A 22084-nucleotide genomic window follows, 5' to 3' on the forward strand; every position below is an offset into this window, starting at 1 on the left:
TTAAGGAACAAAAACCACACTAAATAAAAGATTTTCATTTATTCTGTAGACACCAGTACAATCTAAATTCAATGAAAATATTAGAAAGAAAAAAAAACCTTTAAAACTCCAGACAGTTTGATTACAGAATATTTTGCTACTGTATGTTTTTTTGCTGAAATGTCTTCCAAACAGATGAACAGATGCTGGAATGGAGGATTTGTGATCAAAAAGAAAAACAAACAAATTAATATCAAAGCAAATTCATCTTATAAAATATCACATATATATATATATATATATATATATATATATATATAAAAAAAGAAATACATATTGTATGTATCATTACTGAGCCATCCAAGTCAGGATAAACAGCACCAGACATGGACACACACTTCAACACACATTCTGCCTGTAGCGTGACCAGCTCTTTTCTTCATAGCTGATCATGTCAACACATGATTTTCCTGTCTCACTTACTTTACCTGAGCCAACCAGAAAACTAAGCAATGAACCATTTTGCCACTTGCGTCCAAACGATCCTCAATAAAACCTAAGGCACATTAGATTTAAGGCCCAGGGTTTTTGCATTTCATTTATTTTTCCTAACCTTTCAAGTGTGTCCAGAAAAACACTGGAGGTGTGATTTGTGTCCCTAACAGCTGGTGAACCACACACGTCTTCTGTCTGTGGTGTGCTGTCCACCTTAACGTGGGTCATACATGTTGGCCAGTTTCTGAAAGCGTGGTCCCCAGTTGTTGAGGTAGTCGTAGTCCTGATCTCCATCAGAGCTGCATGAAGCAATAGAGCTGAGGCTGCCTGCCAGTGAGCCGTCCCCCTCGTAGTCATAGATCAGGGCTGTGTCGTACGGAGGCACGTTAGGATCGTTGTCTGCAGCCTCCAGGCCCTGAGAGGAAAAATAACACCATTTTTAAGTTAATAAGGGTAAATTCAAATCATCTGGGTATGATCTTTTAATTACAAATGGACCGAGTTTCATTTTGAACGCAAAACTTAGTTTTTATATTATGTTTCTGAAACCTACACATGCAGATAGACTTTATTTATATGCTCCCTTTTTATATAATTGCTCCCAGTAAGAATATAAATTAGTGATTCATGGATATGATAAATTTACAGTGGTTTTTTTGTTGCTTACAAATATCCCTTTAAATCTGCACCTAAATCCCACACATAAAATAAAACTGCATTTCTCTTCTTAAGACCCATCCTGTTTTACAGTTTTGACTGATCCTTTCCTGTTATGTCCCAACCTGGTCCAACTCATCCACATAGATGCACTTAAAGCCAAATAAGTAATTGTTTTTTTTTAGTAGTATGTACCCAGGCTCACTGTTGACAGGTTTAAAAAAGGATAAAAATTAAAACAAGACATACTTTTTATTCATGCATTCCTCTTCCTTGTCACATTACCCATAGTGAAACTCAACTGACACCAAAATTTGGGTTTTGGATTTGGGTGTTTCGCTAATAGTCGCTACTGTACCCTTAAGCTGAGATGAGGACCGGCCTGCAAAGCTATAAAGTGTTAGATATGGTTTTACATACATTTTTATACATATGCTGTAGTGCTCTTGAAAAACCTGAAAGTAGACCATCGTGTTTAAAATCGGTGTGGTTCACCCTTAAATAAATTTACATATAACCGAAGAATTTGACTTGGGAAAAAAGGGAGCATTCGGTGTTTTTCTAAACTAATCACCATTAAAAATATAGGCATGCTTTTAAGAATGCAGCTATAATCGTATACGCTTTAACAGCATTAGAAATCATGCAAAATCTGGATTTAGTTGTCTTGTGTTTACCTGTCTATTAGAAGACCTGCCAGTAATGTTGCCAGTGAGAATAAATTGCTGCATTGTATTTTAGAATTTTGCCGTATATATTTTCCTTTATATATCTTTGGATTATGTTTTTCGCATTAAAAATACATTTTTGATTTGATTATTCAGTGAAACAGTTAGGAGCCTCTCACATCATTGATGTAGTCCTCGATGTCAGTGGGATCTGTAGGAGGCCTCCGCGGGTAGGTGGGGGAGGGCAGGTCATGTGGGGCATCCTTCCTGAGGGGCTGCTTGCCTCGAGGAACACCCGCCCCTGGGTAGAAGGGCCCCGGGGTGCCAGGTGCATCATGGGGATTCCACAGCAGGTCGATGTTAAAGGCATTCTGCAACGTGAGAAGAGGCCGCAGGTTGATTCTGTACGTGCTTTAATGATATAGTATTAACAGACAAACCAGAAAACAAACAAAAACACTCACATCATCAAATACAATTAAATACCACAGCTTAAAGAAAGCTTAAAGATACCTATACTTCTTCTCCTCTTCCAAACCGTGTGAGCCTCACCTCATCCTCCTCGCCCCCTCCTTGTTCATCATAGTTGAAGACATTGTCACGTATGTCGTCTTCTGACTCCCCGACAAGCAGACCTGTTCCTTTCTTGATATGGTGGCGTCTTCCACAGGTGGTCATCGCCACAGCCAGGAGCAGCAGCACTGCAAGTATTAATTCATTATTGTTTATCTGATTACACGATGGGAAAGTTTTCTCCATCATAATTTGTTTATTAAAATTAATGTATTCATAGTTTAATCTATAATATCTCAGAGCAGAATATTGGCTGAAACAATGTTTTTTATTTATATTTTACATGAGACATGAATGACTCATGATCAATCAATGAATTAAATCCTTGCAGGTCTTTCTTTTTAATACATGAAAAATTTGAAAGATTTTTGAGTTATTTGATGACTTATGCAATGGATTTGTGTCAAGCCCCACTACATGTTTTTTTTTTACTGGTGATAGAGTTATAAATGTTTTATATATATACTAAAATAGCAGGTCTTCCGTCATTTATTGTTGTTGAAAATGTAATACTACTGTGTGAATCATTTTTTATAAAAGCAACAATGTTATAAGATGGATCACTCACCTCTAAAGAATATGAAATGTGTCACATATTTTAAAATTGTTTGTGATTTTGTTTGGACACAAATGAAACTATTTGAAATCTCGGGACAAGTTTGTTCTATTTTTGTTAAAAGAAAATATATTCTATTAAAGATGACACTTACACAGCAGGAGCGTAATACTGGCCATGATGATAACGAGAGCGATGAAGCTGATCCCCACACTGGAGCCTAAGAGAGCTCCCGCCTCGGACTTACAGTCTCCGAAGGAATCACAGGGACACACAGTGACGTTGACCTGAGCGTAAGCATCCAAAACAGGGCTGCCAGAGTCTGACACCAGCACAGTAACGGCATACTCTCCAGCCTCCAGCTCTACAAGGGGCTGAAGCACAGCATGAGTATCTGAAGCAATAAAAAAAAAAAAAAAAAGGAGAAAGAGAGGAAATGAGAATGGTGTTGTTAGGAGAACCATCTTTTATGTATATCCATCCTTTCTCTTGTTGCTCTTTTCTTACCGTTGACTTGAATAATAGTCCAGTTGACTGACAGATCGTCAGATATTTCAAAGAAGAAGGGGGCAGCATGCGGAGAAAGGTCTTCATCCACAGCAGTCAGAACCAGACCAGAACGCGTCCGGCTGGCACCCCTGCATACAGAACCACTCAGAGGAAAGAGATGCGGAGGGAAGTCGTTGGTCTCCGTCAGTATGATGGCCACTGTGGCAGTAGTTGACACACCACCAGCATCTACACAAGTGAACACACATGCACAATAATGTCACGAGTTTATTCAGTATTAGTTTCCACCAAAAAAAGGTACCACAACAATCATCTATGTCCGTTAATCTCTCTTAAAGTGATAACCAAATTAATTCAAATTTGTATCCTGGCCCTTACTTGCCTAGACGAGACGGAAACTAAGTTGTGGTGCCAAAGTTTCACATTTTTAATGTAAATCAGATTTCTGGATTGTTTTTGAATCAGTGAAATTAATATCAGTGTAGTGGCCTCCCTGAATAACCCTCATAAATTGAACAAAAAAACACTTCAATTCCATTGTAGGGCTAATATTGCAGTTTTTTAAGACGCCCAGTAGGGGGCGGTAAGCGTCCGCAGAAACAGTCCGTGAAGGTCAAAGCGGGAAAAAACGAGGACGAGCGAAAAAACCCGGAAGTAAAGCAACCAAGCTAGCTGCTGTGAGAGGACTAAGTTGTTAAAAGTTGACGTTAAAGTTATTCGAGACCATAATTCAAGATAGAGGAGCGGTGTGGCGGTATTTTGTTGTTCAACAGCAGGTTTCGGTGGATTATAGCTTGGTGTGTTTCGAAGATAAATCTCAGGTGAGTGTGTTTTGTTTTCTGCGCTGGTTTAAAGTTGATGTAGCGCGTGATCAAGTTTATGAACAAGTGAAAACAACAACAACAACAACAACAACAACTCGAGAGGCAAGTAGCCTGTAATAGAAAGCCAGCCCAGAATGACTGTGTAGTAGAGTTAGTTGTTACAAATAAAATGTTTTTTTTTTTTCTTTCCGTGGCATTTTAGTTTACCCGTCACAAAGTTTTGTGTTTTGAACATTTATATTAGTTAGAGAGACCGTGGACCACGTGATAACGACAAACTTTAATACACAAAATTAAAAAAAAAAGATTTTAATTGAAATTTAAACTGTTCATTATGCAGGTTTTTTTTTTTTTTTTTTTTTTTTTTTTGCACTGCCGATTTCTGAGAAGGCAGTGAGGGGCACCGACGCGTGTGGAGAGCCGCTCTGTGGATCTGGACGCACCGGACGCTCCCCTTGGATCACAGGTACGCTTAAATAGGAGGCCACTAACTAAACTGAAACTAGGTAGTTAATTGGGGAAACAAAACAAAACAAAAAACCGCATTTGACTGAACCAAACTAAACTTCTTCAATAAATAATGAAACTTGCATCCGAAGAGGAAATTAACAAGGACCAAAGAAAACGTTTTGAACTCATTATGTAAAACCTCTCGGGTGATAATAGAAATTGAAGGACATCAGACCAGATTAGAAAACCTGCTGGATTTAAGCATATTACTAAGAAACCAACGAGCAATCCAATTTCTTTCTCTTAATTATCTGAAAAAGTACTCTGAATGAAAGAGACAAATCAAAATGAAATGTGTGAATGGGGGATTTTTAATTTTTTTTTTTTTTTTTATTTGGATTAATTTATTGTGTCTGTTCTCTCAAATTAGTATTTATGTTTTATCAGCCTCCTTGCAGGGTCTGCACTTAAGATGATGCAAGCTTTTACCATCCCATTATAACAAGTAGCTGGATCTATTTTAAAATATTACAATGACATTAGAAACAACAAGGGATTAAGCAGTCTTGGCTTTGTCCAGTTTTTCATTCTTTTTCTCTTTAATTAATCTTCATCTAAAGTCAGTTTGCTAATGGCTCAAACTTTTGAAAATCTTAAATGTTGTATCATTAAATAGTTTAGGATTCATTACTACAGGAACCAAATAATAGTAAGTGGATGAACTGACCTATAACCTTGACAACAGCGGTGTAGATGTTGTTTTTAACATGTGGAGATCGCATGTTAAAGGATCTTCTTGCGCTTATGTCTCCTGTATCTTTGTTGATGTCCAGCCACCTGTCGGGATCTCTGCTGATCTCATACCTGCCATACAGACAGCAGAGGAAAACATTATCCAAAAGTTTTCTAGCCTTTTTAGAAACAGGAAAATAGTCTTTTTATTCTGCTGCTGCGTCATACCTCAGGTCAGAATTGTCAGGATCAAAGGCAATATTGGTTTGCAGCAGTGTCCCAGGAAGCACAGACTCGGGGACCACAATCTGTATGGGGTCCTCTCTGAAATGTGGAGCCTCATTCTCGTTCACAACAGTGATCACCACTGTGGCGGTGCTCAGTGGCAGGTTGGGAGCCTTGTTGCTCAGAGGATTGACATTTTCTACAGTCAAAATCAGGATGTGCTCACTCTGTACCTCATAATCCAGGGGCTGCAATACAGGACAGACAGGACAGTTTGTGGAAGTAAAAATTTGCACTGCATTTGGATAGTAAAGGAAATGAGAAATCTAAAATAAATGTTAACAGTGGCCATAAATTCAGTCATTTAATGTCATTTCAAACCGAATTTACTATCTGACAAAAAATGCAGGAAAAGCCAAATGAGCACTTTTTCCTGAGCACCTTGTAGCTTTAAATTGACCCACTAGATGGTGGTGTTTAACTGTGTCTGACAACCTCAATGTTCATTTTGATTGAGGGGAAACACCAACCATTGTAAAGATATAAGTTATTTAACTTAAGAAGTCTGGGATATAAAACACTGACTGAAAAGTTCTGGAGAATAACTTTGTTTGTTTTACAATAAGATTCTACAACATTGTACTTTGCAGGTCTATAATAAAAATGTTTTTCTTCAAATTTCCTAAAATGTTCCTATTTAATAGTTCCCAACAACATTCCTGAAAATAACTGTTTAATTCGGTAGGGAAAACTAAAACAATGTCCAATTGTTAATTTATTTGTAATAAATGCTAATGTGGGTCAGCTGAACACAACAAAATATCAGATTTTTACACAGACAAGAATACATTTCAACATATATGAAGAATAAAGCTTCCAAAAATGAATACATATTTTTTTGGGGATTGAATAGAGCATTAAAAAAACATAAAACCACATGATTTGTCAAAGTTTTCTCGCATTTAATCACAGACCAAACATTGTCCCAACTCCTCCCAACCGTACCTCCAGCACTGTCAGGACGCCCTGGTTGGTGTCGGGATCCGTCCTGATGGCAAAGTGACTGTGAGGGTCGTTGGAAATGGAGTATTTGGCCTCCCAGTTCCTCGTTCCCTGATCATCTCTGTCTGTGACGTTCACTCGACCAATCTCATAGTCGTTCTTGTTCTCCTCCGCGGTCATGCTGTACTACATGCACCACACACATGAGCACAGATCAAAGGATTCAGACCACTGTGATAACGTGTTTGTCATAATATATAATGAAAAGAATCAGTGATTCATATTCCAATTGCTGGAGTTAAGCAGTTTGAAGAAGTATTCCTAAATAACCGCTGTGTTTTATTGCCTGACACTCACCGTGGCAGGGCTGAACTGCGGCGCGTGGTTGTTGATATCAGATACATGAATGATGGCCACACCTTCACTCGTTAATCCCATACCCCCCATATCAGCAACCTGCAGTTTTAACCGGAAACTTTTCACCACCTGCGACAGAACACAGGCCACGTTAGTGAAACAAACCGTACTATGATGATCTCCAGAAATCTGCGTCTTATTTACCTCTCTGTCCAGGCCCACATCTCTTGTGTAGATGGCGCCTGTCTGGTTGTTGATACCAAACATCTTCTTGGTGATGGCGTTGGCAGGAATGCTCTCCTGGCCAATGATAAAGTAGCTCAGAGCAGCGTTTTCTGTCATTGGGTCATCTGCGTCTGTGGCTGACACTGACATCACTGATGTGCCTGTCAGAAATAATTGAAAGCTTTGGTCAACTGGAAAGATCAGCCGATCAGTCGCATGTGTTTGTGTTATTAGTGCTGAGGCTGCTAAACTTCACTGAAAAATTGCCCAACTTTACAAAACGTGTTCTTAAAATTATATTTACTTGGTATCATACTGGTATTGTAATGCAGCGGGTGATTGATGGATGTACCTGGGATCGAGAACTCGGAGACAGAGCCAACAAACTGGCTCTTACTGAAGGCAGGCCTGTTGTCGTTTTGATCCAGCACCACTATCTCTATGGTGGTAGGATTCTCTAGTCTCTCTCCACTGGGGGACAGTGCAAAGGCTTTGAGCTGCAACAGAAAACGTGTTTCATCGCAAAATATTGAACTCATGACTTTGTTATTTCTCACAATGAATTACCACAAATCTCAAGCTTTCCATTGTGGAAGCATCCAACAGTCCCCTCAGGGTGACTTTAGGTATTAGTGGTGTCTGTACACAACATATGTGAGCAGAAAGAAATGTGCAGGATGTTTGGTTCAGCATTATGGAGTGACATCACACATCATCTGGTTTGAAACATTCTGAAGTTTCTCCCAAGATGCCCATTAAGGCCCTCGGTGACTGACCTCTGGCTGTCTGTAGTAGTGACGGAGACACTGATGTATGCTTTCAGACAGAAACGTGAACCTATGTTTTGAAACACGTGCAAGCTCTTCCATTCATTGAGGCGTGTGTTAAGTACTTCTGCTTTAAAACACCTTTCGAGGGACTTAACATGTTACGGCCATAAACACTCTCTTACCGTGAAGCTGTTGTATTTCTCTCTGTCCAGCGGCCGCTTGCTCCTGATTACTCCGGTTTTATCATCAATCTCAAACAGGTTCTTGGGATCCTGGTCCACCCCCGGTCCCTCTAACTTGTAGATCACCTCACCTGTGAAGATTTTGTCCGATTTGATCTGAACAATGACACAAGTTAAAGCTGATGATCATGGAAACCTCATGAGAAGGTGGGAGGAGGATTGTAAAGTACATATTGCAGCACCAGATGTGAGTTTGTTGACTGCCAGGGACCTTGAGACCTGAGTTTTCAGACTCTGAGAGGTCTTTGACTTATGGCAGGAAGTACGATTCAGAACTAATTATAACAAAGAGTCTATATGTTGTGCACTGTGTATTCACTTCCTTTGACATATTGCTTGTGTTGCATGACCATCACCAGAGAAAAGTGGCTCCATATTTCTCCTTTGTGCACTTACTGTTAGTCTGTTACAACCATGACGCAACATTTATAAATCACATAATCATCTGTGATAAAAATGACACCCAGCAGTACACGGCCTTATAGAAAGATGTTGAGCTGGATTCAGTATTTATCTCTATACATACAGAGTAATATCTAAATGCCCAGTCAGCCAACACCTCCCTAAAACATTTGCATGATGAGGATTTTGTTTCAGAAGAAAGGCAGCTAACTCTTGTTTTAGAGCAGCCTAATCTTCATCACAGTGTAAGTGTTAATTGTTGTAATCATGCATTCTGTTGGGAATAATTTAAGCTTCTGTTAATATTTAATCCCCCTGTTGCTTTGCCACATCAGAGTTGTAAAGCAGAAGGATCTGCCGGTTCTGGCAATGTCGTTCACCCTTCTACGCTTGTATTTCAATTTTGCCATATCTCTGTTTTGTTCTCTTTGTCGGCACCTATGGTATTAAGCAGTAATTGCAGGAGTGTTTTTGGATTTACCCCCCAATTTTTTTTTTTTCGCAGAGGTCCAAATGGTGTCGCCTAAGTGATGTCAGTCAGTTGACAGTTGAAGAGGAAATGAAGAGCGAGCCTGTTGCTGTTTGCTCCTCGTTGCTTCTCTGGAAATCGCTTTGCGAACAATTCGCTGATTGTGATTTTTCTTGGGAATGTCGCCACAGTTATCCAGCTTGTTCAGTTCATAATACAGCAAATGCAAAGTCTTTCCTTAGTCAGCCTCAGGCTAAACCACTATCATGTTACCTGATTTGGTGAGACTTAACAGACATTTATTTAAATGAAAATCTTAAAAGATTATTACGATAATGTCACTTGACAAAGAAACACAGGACTCACCCAAATATTGTTATAATGAATAACCACCCTTCTGTTTATTTTATGCAAAACCTGCTGCAGGGTTTATTTAGGCACCTTACTAATATTTGAAGACTCAAGAAATTGAGAAATTTTACTTTAAATACCATTTACACGAGAAAGTACAGCAGTTATCCATTGATGAAAACCATTTTATAAACAAAAGCTGTATTTACCTGCACAAGGGCTTCAGGAACCTGCTTGCTATTCTCTGACACTCTGATTGGAGGGATGATCCAGTCCCTCTTCACTCTCACCATCCCCTTGTATTGACCTCTCCATGGGGAAAGGACCTGAGGATGCAGCTCTTCCTCATTGTTGTGAGGTTCTGCAGAGCTCCACACCTGAAGGAAAATAATTATAGCATGATACTCACAGGAACATTAACATCACGTTTCACTATTGAGACATGAAGATATATTGTATTGCGGTAGTCACCTTCATGGAAGACACACATTATATCATTATATATTTGCAGCTGTTTGAAACCATGTCAGTCTCCCTCAGTGCTGTAACGCTCCCCGTGGCCTGAAGGAATGACTGTGTGCTAGCTGTAGTGCTGCGGATGTGTGTAATGTGGAGTCCGTGGGATTTTCCAGGGCAGAAGGGATGCCGGGCCGCGGCCTCAGGTTTCACTCACTAATACACGTATTTATCAGGTTCCTTTGATCTGGGTGCAAATTCATCCCAAGACAAGGAAACACAAACACTCATGCTCATTTCACAAGCCCTCCTTCACCACATTGCTATCTTGGCTGTGTTCGCGCGCACACACACACACACACACACACACACACACACACACACACACACACACACACACACACACACACACACACACACACACACACACACACACACACACACACACACACACACACACACACACACACACGTCACATGTGAGAAACCACTCACACAACAGCTGCCGACTATGGATTTAGATGCTGTGCTTTCCCACCCGCATTCCCTCTCACACTCACAAATTCCCCTTTATGCTCAGCTCTGCACCTGACTGGGAGTTTAGGGTCACCTTACGGATCTGCTCCGCTGTTGGAATTCCTCAGACACACTCATATACATGCTTTCTCACACACACACACACACACACACACACACACACACACACACACACACACACACACACACACACACACACACACACACACACACAGGCTGACATACATGCATGTGCATCAACAAAACACCCACCCACGCATATACGCTTATATACACATTTCCGTAAGTTGCTTCCTGCTTCTCTCAGGGATTTCACTGGATTCAGCATTAGTTCTCATATGTTCAACAGCTTAAAGACATCTGTTGAACCAGAAACAAATATTGGTTGATTAACTTTCTGATATGTTTATCTTTATGTTTTTATTTAAATAAAACACAATACTGATGATTATTCTCTTCCATTAGAGTTGTATCTGAGGCGTAAATAGACAAGCTAAATAATGGATAAAGAATTTGTGGATATTTATTAATGGCCTTGTGGTCCCTGCCCTGTCTCTGGAGTGGGTGATCGGGTATACTGATCCTCTGGCATGTTGCTGGACAGTGAAGGGGGGGAATGGCAACCATGGCTGGCATCTGCCTCCCGAGTCGGAGGGCAGGCTAATCTTGGTCTGTTCTATATTCTTGACCCCTACCTATTTAACTTTTTGTAGCCACCGTCATCCACTTACTCGCAGAGATGTTTACATTCACATTCCAGCAGTGCATGTCACCCACACACATTCACCCTCAGTCATCTACTGCCATGCTTTATCAACTTCCTTTGATGGGGGTAGCACACATTCTGCATTGTTACTTAATCTTAAAATCAATAACAGCTGCATCACAGTTGAGCATTCAAATATAGCACTTTCTAAGTTTGCCTGAATTGTGCACATTCGGGCAAACGTAACCGCCTTTGTCTAACTTTGAGAATGCACACACAGCAAGTTTCAGACCAGTGAGTCTCAGTGGAAGTTCATCAAATGTAACAACAAATGGCTTCACTCTTCTCTAGTACACCATGCTTTATTCACCAAATACAAAATAAGAAATTTACTTATAGTTAATCCTAGATTGACAAAATGAGGTTGAAAGTTTATTAGATTTTTCACTATGCTTAGCCTGTACCAAATGCTGACTCAGCTCAGCATGTTCGCACATTAACATTTGCTAATTAGAACTAAACATGGTTCACAGCTGAGGATAATGGGAATATTAATAGTTTGGCATCTATTTTGCCATAAACCGAAGTGGTAAACAGAAAAGTTGGACTTGAAGATGCTAGAAAGGTTAAAAGATCACCAACGTTATTATAATTCATCCCAAGGGGGTCATGAATGTGAGCTTTGTGACAATCCATTGTTTTCTTGGTCAAGACATTTCACTCCAAACCAGAAATGTCAAACTGCCGCTGCCTTCCCAAGAGCAACCTGCTAACATGAATAAAGAGGGAGGTTCAATCATTCCGTCCATTGGTTGTTGAAGAAAGAGGATTTAAAAAGCTGCTTGTAATGCCGTATGTTTATATTTATCATATTCAGTTATTATTTTTGTACTAATTAATTTTACTCCAGTAAATTTCTATTTCTGCTATAAGTTAATGTACTTTGGACAAACTATTTTGATCACATTATGGTAAAGTTCTGTTATGTATTTAGAGTTGTATTAATTGTGAGCTATACATCACATGAATGATCAGCGAACTAATCTCAGATGCTACAGGGATGCAAACAAGACCTCCGAAAATGTTTGGTGAGAAAAGTTGAGTTGTCTTTTAAACTTTTATGTATTAAAGTAACAACAACAGCAACAAAATGTTTCAGCTTTGCTAAAATCTTAAACATCAGGAGATGATAAGGAAAGCTTACAATCACCACCAGGTTGTACAGAACAGAGTTTTTGTTTTGTTTTGCACACTTCCTTTTCACACAGTCTACATCACGAGATGCCGCTGTGTTTTGGACGGTGGCTCCACCGTGTATCCGGACTGTTATAATGCTTTTACCAGACCAATATACGGTAACACCAAAGAGTCACGTTACCAATTAGACCGGTAAGTGCCTTTTCTGACAGCCTGAGCGATGACACCACACAGATTAACTGTTTTAGAGGCTTTTCCCAGATACTTTTACACCTTGGCCTTTCACCTTGGACCCTCACAGAAGTAAGGACAGCTTGTTTGGGGATGGTATGCTCTAACACCAACAACTGCTGCAAACACTCAAGTTTGAGAAATTTGGTTCTACCTCCCTGATGCTGACTTTAGAGAATAGGAGTGATCTTTCACACTGTAATTAGTATTCTCGGTCATTTGACGTACTTTAAATCAAGAGATGTACATTTGGTAAGTTATATTTGGTGTCATTACCCGTACTAGCTGTTATTAAAGAAAGTTGTATCAACAGAACACTGCTTTGAAAACATATGGAGCATTATGTACTCTGATGAGCGACATCTTAACGTTTTCCAAGAAACGTAATCTCTATTGACAAGAAGAATTCGCTTGTTAAATTTCTAAACCTGTCAGACAGAGAGGAAATGTGTTGGCGTCACATATCAGTTGCACTCAAACATGCACTGTAAGACTATTAAACACACACACACACACACACACACACACACACACACACACATACTAGCATTCACCTTATAGTGATCACTGTAAAACTACTTCCCAAGTGTTGCTGCTGCTGCAAATGCATTAAATTTCTGACGATCATTCACAAAGCCATCAGAACGGTCCATGTTCAAAGTACGGGCACGCATTCATTGAAGTTGTCTTTCCTGGCATGCTTATAAACTACTTTAGTTCCAGTGCTTATAAGCAAGACATTGTAAATGTCTGCCTTAAAAGCAAATATTAACCTCGTGATATTTTTGCTGCTGTTTAGAGCCTAAAGAAAAGGTATCTGGAGTGGGGACGGTTTACAGCATTTTACATGGTGGAGAATAATGTGGAGACACGCAGAAGGAAAATGTAACTAACAAATTCTGTCAGTTTGTCAAGCTTACTGTGACTTTCTCAGTGTCACTTTTCACAAAAATGCTGTTTGCTATCTTGTAATATTTTTTAGAAGCCTCCCACTGAGAGTGTTTATCTCAATACTAACTCTCCATTGGCCCGAGTGTGTCCTCTCCAGAAGTGTGTGAGCGGAACAGTCTTGCAAACAACTCAAGAAAGGACTGAGCAGCAGAGAAGAAATGCCTGCAGCATGCCAGACCGTCTCTTCGTCCACAGGCTAGAGGTCAAACAGGTGTCCCTCTGGTCACTTCTGTTCCTCGTCCTCAGGCACAGACATTCAACCAGTCCGTCTCCAGTAGTACTGCTCCCACACCCCTACTCTTTGCTAAGTCATGACTGCCTGGCATGGGCACGGACATCCTATTTATGGTGACACTACAAGTGTGTCTCCCCCTTTGAGCAGATGTCTGAGCTTTAGGAATGCTGAGCAAGGTTATAACATTAGGCTAAAAGTAGGCCTCAATAGGGGCATAAACATGTTACTGACAAAATATAAATCACTATTATTTAACTACTAGAGTCTCTAACTCACTGAAGGTGGATGCGTCTTTATAAACTCATTCTGTTGGGAGAAACATGAATAAAAACCCACAGTGCTTCGTAGAAATTCAAAGTGAATTTGTGTAAATGTGAATTTGCACAAATTATGAAGTCTTGGGTTTGAAAATTCGACACAATGTAGTTGCAACAGCAAATAAACGTAGGAACATAAAGTATTAAAAAGTAAAGAAAAGTAAACAGCAGAACATTTTAAGTGGAAAAAAAAAGTTTAGGAGATTAATAGAGACGAGTGAAAATTCATCAACCAATTGAAATTCAAAAATGAAATCTACCAATTTCAACAAAACTCTAACATTTGTACACGGGTTAATTACCTTATTTAGTAGGGATACAAAATGCCACAAACAGTCAACCCATTATAACATTGCTACTGGCTTATCCTTGTGTATGACCATGTGTCAGTCTGTCAAAAATAATCAGGTAACATAAAGGAAAGGAAATTGACTGATTGACTATTTGTTATGATCTGGAATTGGTCTCTCCACCTTTGCTCCCTCTGAAACTCTAGTCAGTGGAAAACAGCCTGCAAGTATCCACACCCAGCAGGACCTGTGATTCAGACTCTAAATCCTCTGACTGATTGTTTCCGATGAGTGAAACCTCAGCGCCAGCTGGCCGCAGCTACACACTCTTGATTTGTACCCGATTTCATGGTCGAGAAGCGACCCGCTCTTCTGTCCGCACGGGGGATTACAGAGCGGGACAAATGGCATCACGTATGCATCTGGGAACAGCTGTGGCTGCTGCCCACTTCTCCCCACAACGTCCACCACAACACGCCCCAACACTTCAAACACCAACTCACTGAAAATTAAAAGAGCACAACTGAAAGCGATCAGCCATAAAAGCCTCTGGATTGGATTGATAGCTGCTGATGGTTGAATTCATTTAATTCTGATTATTTATTTATTGGCACTTGCAAATTATTTCTATTTGTTTTACCTATGAAACATGTATTAGAATAAAAGCGATGCCCAAAATGTTTGTGTATTTTTCCAAGATGGCCACCTGCCGCTTTTGGGAATCACTAAAAACATAAAATAAGAGTATTTTGTGCATTGTTATAGCAGGTGAAACACTAGCAAAGGTTTGTTTGTAGAAATGAACCAAAAATATTTTTTTCTTTGTGTATTTTATCACGTGTAAGGCAGTAGCAACCGTTGCTTAGCACCCTAACAATTCATCGTCTTCATATATGGAGAGACTTACGAACTCAAAACTCTGTAAAAGGCCATTATTAATGTTGAAGATTCGCTCCAACAAAATCTTTTAGGCACTTTGCACCTTTTAAGATTGAAAGACGTACAGCTTGCTCCTTCATGGAGGACAGCAGCTGAAGTCAACTTGTATTCAACGCAATTACAATGAAATGATGACTGAAAATGACAACTACAAATTGTTCTAAAACACTTACAGAAAGTTCTCAAAGTCTTCTTGCAGTATTATGCATTTTGTCATGGTTGGTATGTTCTATATTTAATGCGCCCAAATACATATAAATAAATATGTTGATTTCCTACAAATTAATTTCCTCATTGGAAGTTCAATTGGCGTTTTATTGGTAAAGTGATGAGTGTTTGGGAAAAGTTGAGCTTTGAAGCTTTTTTTGTTTTTCGCTGTTACGATGAATTGGATTCCATTGTAAATGTTGTGAATCCAGACTTTTGCAGCCACTTGATTAGCTGTAATGAGCTTTTTTAGAGCCTTTACCGTGGGATAAGTATTTGCTAATAAAAACACCATTTCTTTAAATGTACTTCTTTAAATGCATTTTATTTACATTTAGTCAAAGAAACTCTACTTTAAACAAACAGAAGGAGACTCTTTTTTATTATTTGGTTATCACCCCTCTGGGACTTGTAACACCTCTGGTATTTGAAGGAGCAATGTAACCTGGTATCAGCCTCACCACACAGAGCTTAAGTAGATATCTGCATCAGACCTGAGGACTGGGATTCTGCACCTTAAAGGTTATGTTTCAGGGTTCACAGGCCTTTCAAACCATCCGTGTTTATATGGAAAGTCATGAAAATAATTTTACAGAGGACCTGAGGATTTGACCAAAATATCACGGAGGCTGAGCCCTCACTGTGACTAACTGGTTTTCCCCATGGCCGGGCCAGCGATCTATCACTCCCCTGTTCAAAAGATACTACATATATTTTCTGTGATTTGCTCCACAATCAATTAGCCATAGAATATAAAAATGAACCACAAAAGACGTTCAACCACGCAGATGATGCAAAGTTGAAGACACATTTAACAATTAGCAGGTCAGAGAAGCTTACTGAGAAGATCTTAATAATTTTCTTCCACAGCTATTTAGCATCTGCACGATTACCACGAATAAAAGAAAAACCACCACAGTGAGTTCCCTCAAGAATCACTAGAGGCCAACTCACTCGTCCACCCAACCTGGGATGCATTACTACCCCAAACAGAGAGGGAGACTGATGGTGATTGGAAGTGCTGTTGGTAATAAGTCAGTTTACATTGTCATCCATTGTAGATCTCATAATGGCTTCTGCTGACAGGGGCTACTAATGATGCCCTGAGCCCTCTGTGCACATCTGGAGTCTCCTTCTCCTCAAAACACTTCTTCATCCTCTCTCCAACTAGGATGAAGTGTTTAGATCAGCCACAACCTCTGATTGCAGAGCCAGCTTGGAGCCTCTATTGATGAAAATTAGGTGGTTTGTTTGAGCACATCACTCAGGTAAAAACATAAACTGTATATTTGAAGAGGGCAGCTAAAGGCTGTTCTCTAAACAAGATGATACTGGAGGAGCAGACAGCAGAAAGTCTTTGGCCAACCTTTGGAGGTAGGCTGTGTAGATCAGTAGTATCACACTTCAACTCAAGTGCAACTGGAGTACCTTCACAGCAGTCGATACAAGCCATATGTTCAATTACTTGTTATTGACATTTTTATAGCAATCACCAGGTGGAGAGGGATATATCGACTTCAGACACCTGTGCTCGAAGGTCAATGTTATCTTCAGTTCTCGGCAACCGAAAATAACATTGCCCTCAAAACTACCCTCAGTCCAAGTTTATCATATTTACTTTTTTGTATTTTAAATGTCTTTTTATCCACTGCGTCAGTGACAGACAACACACTACAAATGTATTAGAAAAACAAACTGAAATACTTATAAGCTGAATTAAATCAATCTATTTTGTTCATTATAATCGACAGCAGCTATAAAGAGACAAATATTTGTCTTACCTGTTGAAGCAGAGTACCCATCAGCACACACGCCACCAACATCCGTACCGCCATCCTCAGTACCTGCACTCACAAACTCAGCACGGACAGATCTCGGACCACTGAAAGATCTGCACTAAACACGGAGCTGCAGACGGGCTCTACTGAGCAAAAAGGCCAAACTGTCCGACCTGTCCCTCTCTTTCCTTCCCTCTCTTTCCTGCCCTCTCTTTCCTTCGCTGTCTTTCCTTCCCTCTCTTTCCTTCCCTCTCTTTCCTTCACTCTCTCCTCCTGCTCTCGCAGTCTCTCTGTCTCGCTCCCTCTGTTCCTCTCCCAGCATCTGTCTCTCACAGCTCCACCCTGTCCATAGCTGGGGTATGTCTCACAGTCGTGGGGTAAGGGGTTAGAATTTCAGCAGTGGGCCTCCCATGTACCCAGCACATGTGCTGTCACTCACAGGGCCGGAGAGGGAGAGGGAGAGGGAGAGAGAGATGAGGAGGGAAGCAGGACAGCTGTTGGTACTGCAGACACAAACAGTGTCTTCACCAGTGAGTATGTACACTTTTTTAAAAGAGTTTTACAGAGAGATAAAGGAAAAGAACAAAAAAGGACAAGTTGTGAAACGATGCAAAAATCTTAATATTTTCTTCTTTTTAAATGTGCACTGATTTGGTTCCTCGAGGACTCTGATGGAAGCTGAGTATCTGTGACAGAAACAACAGAGTGTGCAGTCAGAGGCAACACCAGTAATCTGTTCCCCTCAACATCCGCTCATGAAGTCATTCTTCATGGTTTTTTGGGGCTGTGAAGATTTCTGGCTCCACACTGTTCAACAGCTGAATCTTGTCATTCAAACTACGAGGCACCCAAATCTGTTGTCAACACCTCTATTCATCAACTTAAAAATGCATCAAAAGGCATAAAAGGAATAGTTTGACATTTTTGGAAATAGGCTTCTTTTGAAGACTTGGATGCAAAGATCAATACCTCACCAGGATGCATCTGTTCAATATAAACTAGCAACCAGTGAGCTTTACTTTCACCAAAAAGTTGTATGGGGGGACAGATAGCCTGGATCGAAAGACAAGAGGGGTCCGTGTAGACTCTTGTGGACTTTAGCAGATGATCAAATGTATATCACTCTGACCCACTGTAACGACGCACCGCCGTTAGCGATGCTGCGGGCAGTATTTGAGATGTGGTGTGATGAAGGTGCCGAGGACAACACATCGTTTTATTGGATATATTTATTATTTGGAGGGTGGTGGACCTTTGGTGTGGTGTTAGAATGAAAAAAGAAATGTAGCTTCATCTGAAACCCCTCCTGGACAACTTTATTGACACCTGTTGAAGCAGAGGTAAAATATTTCAGCATTGTACTGGCTCCACTGACAGCACCACGCCCCTCTTTAATCACTTTCCTTTTGTTTTTAAGCCTGTTGTTCTTGTCCGGATCAACCTTTATGTTGCGAGGCTGCATACGTAACCTCCCCGTCTAGTGTGATGTGTGTCGTGCCCTCGCACATTCACAACATTCAGCCTGGACCCTTTGATCTCCTGCTATTTGGAGCACTTTGTCAAAGCAGAAGATGAAGATCTATGGTGCTCTACGGGTGATGTCAAAACAGAGATTGCCATTGCTGTGATGCTTAAAATTTAACTGAAAGGCTGCCATGATCGATTGAGTCCGAGTGTTCCAGGCAACCGGATCTGTTGCAAGATAGGGTTGTTGTTCTCAGAGTTAGAGGGGAGTGAGAGAAAAAAAAAAAAACAGGAAGTTGCAACCAGCATGGAAGAGGTGCAAGTCCAGATCTCTTCCACGCTATTTTCAACACATATCAACACCCTTTCAGCAAGTCTGTTCACAGGTCAAAGGTCGATACGGATGTTAAGAAAGTAAACAACTTTGGACCATATCTACTTCTCTTTTGCCACAACGACACCTGTATTTGTAGGTCAGACACCTTTTCATGTCAAAAACCAAACGTGAAGTCCAACTGTGACATTAAGGAGGACAAATTAAACTTCATTAATGTCGAGTTACTTTTGAAACGGAGACACTGGTGATACTACAGTCATGAAACTCATGCTAGAAAGTAGAGCAGCAAAATAATTGTGTTGGCAGGCTGACTGTTCATGCTGAGTGGGTGCCTGCATGCTTTCATGTGTCAGTGTGTTCACGAATGTGTGTGTGTGTGTGTGTGTGTGTGTGTGAGAGTTCTGGTATAAAGGGGTGATTTTACAGCACCTGTCTCTGTCATTTCAGGCAGAGGCAGTTGGCAGGAGCCACCCTGATGTTTCACTTCCTTCAACCCCCACACACACTTACAACAGGCGCTCATGCCAGTGCATGCAGACATTTCATGTAGTGTTGGAGGAAGGTTGCCGGTCCATCAGGTCGTCACGATCAGTATTTTGAGTAAAAACACTCAGGTGTGGTTCTTATAGATAAGACCGGGTCCAAAAGTGATGCTTAAGTTTAAAAGTTAAACCAATTAAAATTATGCTCCAAACATTTTCAGATTCAGAAACAGCGCTCTGCTGCCCACTGTTGGCAGGAATAACTGCAGACATCAACACTGTTATCGTTTCTGAGAAGGGGAACCAAACTGACAACACTGGAGACACGGTCCAGGACAAACAGGTGAGCTTTAAGAAGCTGATAAACGGTTACAAAAACTGGCAAAATCGAGGGACCCTTCCGTATTAAAGGGAACAACACGGACACAGGACGATCTAGCAACTGAAAAACGGAGAGTCGGGACTATTATGTATATACAGGGTGGCTAATTGGCTATTGAGGCACAGGTGGGTCTGAAATCTGGGTGAGTGATTAGAAAATAAAGCAGGAAATAAAATGAACTAAAAAGGCAGAACTATGACAAACGTAAAAAGATCAGATAACAATAATGAGACAAGTTGACAAAGTATAAAACTTTTGTTCCGTTACACATCATTTTTATATAACAAAATCTACTAAATTAAAAGTAAGAGTGAATGAAAACAGTTTTTAGAAATCCTAGGTTTGGGACTTACTTGCCGTACAAACAAATGAAATACATATACAATTATAAGAATAATCTTGCTACTTATATGAACTGTTTTTGCCACTTGACAGCAGTACAAGCTGTAAACACAACATCGGTATATTATCACAAATACGGTGATAATACGTCACTTTATAAAATGTGAGCAAACAACAGCCTGCAGTCCAAACCATACGTATTTGAACAGTTACACAGTTTGTGTTCTTCATGCTCTGCACCGCATCACATTCAGTCTAAAATTAAATAATAATACGACATTAAAGTGCCAGCTCTCCCCATTTGAGTAGGCTGATGTAAATATGCAAAAGTTGTTCCTGAAATATAGTCCCTTTAATGCATAGTGGCCAAAGTTTGAGGGCTCAAAAATACGTGGAAAGAGAAACATTAAAATGAAATAATCATATTTAATATTTGGTGGGAAATCCTTTTCAATCAGTGACTATACCTGCTTAGTTATGCAGCTAGCCAGCGCTTCTGTTACTGCTGTTTCAGCTGATGTTCTTGATTACCAAGCTAGTCATGCGGAGAAAAAGATAGACTTTTGCCAGTTACAAATTAAGCCAGAAACGAGAGAGTTTTCCACCGAGTCTGGGAACAGTTCCAAGAAAATGACTCGGTGCCTTCAATTTTTTTTCTTTGGCAGAGGAAGTTCGACATGTTTGGATAATATCACTGCCAAATAATAGATGTAATAACAAGAAATGTGCAAGTCAATTATATAGACAGGGGGATGACATGCAAAACCAGAATCTGTGCACTGCCACATTGCCAACTTTGAATTACTGAAGAATATCTGCCCAATGCAGAACATGATGAAATGACTGAGTTTCAAAGGCTCGCTCACGCTGGGTCCCACTGAGGGTGATAATAGTGGAGAAGGACGGCGGTGCTCTCGAAGCTGGAGTTAGGTCAGGATACAGTATTCGACTGAGCACACAGGTGGCTCGAAGCCCCACTGATCAGGAAATAAGAACCCAAGCTGGTAGCTGTCTGGACCAACTGGAAGTAACACTATTAATGATGAATACTGGAAGGAGGCAGAGGAAACCTGTAATTGGTTTTCACACTACATCACTGACGTCAGTTACGGGTACAACAGTGACACATCTGGAAATCTAAATGTTTTTTTGCATTATTTATTGCATTGTTGTGTTCATCAATAGCCACCTTTATAAAAGTAAGGACAATTTATTTGAAAAAAAAAAAAAAAACCCACAAAAAAAACGTTTTTACAGTTTGAGTGTCATTTTTGTTGCCTTATGAGGGACAATCTCAAATAAATAAACCAGTTTTTTTACATTAGCGTTTCACCATTCGCAAGATGAAATCTGTATTGGTCCCATATTTGGTTCCCAAAGCATACTCATAAAAACAGACACTCTGCTGTTTTGCTCCACTTTGTAGCTGCCTCAGCTTGTTTTGTTGACCTTTGTCTAGAACAAGTGAGTAATGCAATCTTGTTTTGTGATGATAATTTATTAGTTCATGCTGGTCTTCTAATTTTGTTCAATCAGGGCATATATTGAAAAGCCCCCTCGACATTTGTTATTTTAATTTGGGGTATAATTAGGATCATTTTGGCTTGCTGCCTTCTTGACAGGAAGTCAATTCCAAAGTCAACAAAGTATAACCGCCCCTAAGTCAGTGTCCAATTAGACCAAGTCTCCAACACTCTCTAAAGTGCATTGCGAAGCACTAATATCATTTCTGCATGTATAATGTAG

At 40.1% G+C, this 22084-nt stretch overlaps 1 protein-coding gene across 1 annotated transcript; it reads right to left on the minus strand.

The window, feature by feature from the left end:
- Window positions 1–320: 320 nt before the first annotated feature.
- On the minus strand, window positions 321–17638 carry cdh15 (cadherin 15, type 1, M-cadherin (myotubule)). Its single transcript, XM_069173940.1, has 14 exons — window positions 17335–17638; window positions 9697–9864; window positions 8206–8361; window positions 7606–7750; window positions 7233–7414; window positions 7029–7157; window positions 6675–6857; window positions 5673–5917; window positions 5440–5576; window positions 3436–3666; window positions 3083–3322; window positions 2352–2500; window positions 1979–2170; window positions 321–889 (listed from the first exon to the last, which is right to left on the minus strand). Exons 1-14 carry the CDS (start codon window positions 17386–17388, stop codon window positions 689–691), a joined length of 2412 nt encoding a protein of 803 aa, XP_069030041.1. The 5' UTR covers window positions 17389–17638; the 3' UTR covers window positions 321–688.
- Between the last annotated feature and the right edge of the window lie 4446 nt (window positions 17639–22084).

Source organism: Embiotoca jacksoni, unplaced genomic scaffold (assembly GCF_022577435.1).
Source record: "Embiotoca jacksoni isolate LCO1_2020_lvr unplaced genomic scaffold, fEmbJac1.0.p SCAF_6, whole genome shotgun sequence".
NCBI lineage: Eukaryota > Metazoa > Chordata > Actinopteri > Embiotocidae > Embiotoca > Embiotoca jacksoni.

Excerpts from the sequence above, each read along its gene's own strand:
- cdh15 (XM_069173940.1), bottom strand. The coding sequence starts at position 17,388 with ATGGCGGTACGGATGTTGGTGGCGTGTGTGCTGATGGGTACTCTGCTT. Across the intron at positions 7,158-7,232 it reads ATGTGGGCCTGGACAGAGAG|GTGGTGAAAAGTTTCCGGTT; the intron begins GTAAATAAGACG and ends GTTCTGTCGCAG. Across the intron at positions 2,501-3,082 it reads CAGTATTACGCTCCTGCTGT|TGCTGCTGCTCCTGGCTGTG; the intron begins GTAAGTGTCATC and ends TAATACTTGCAG.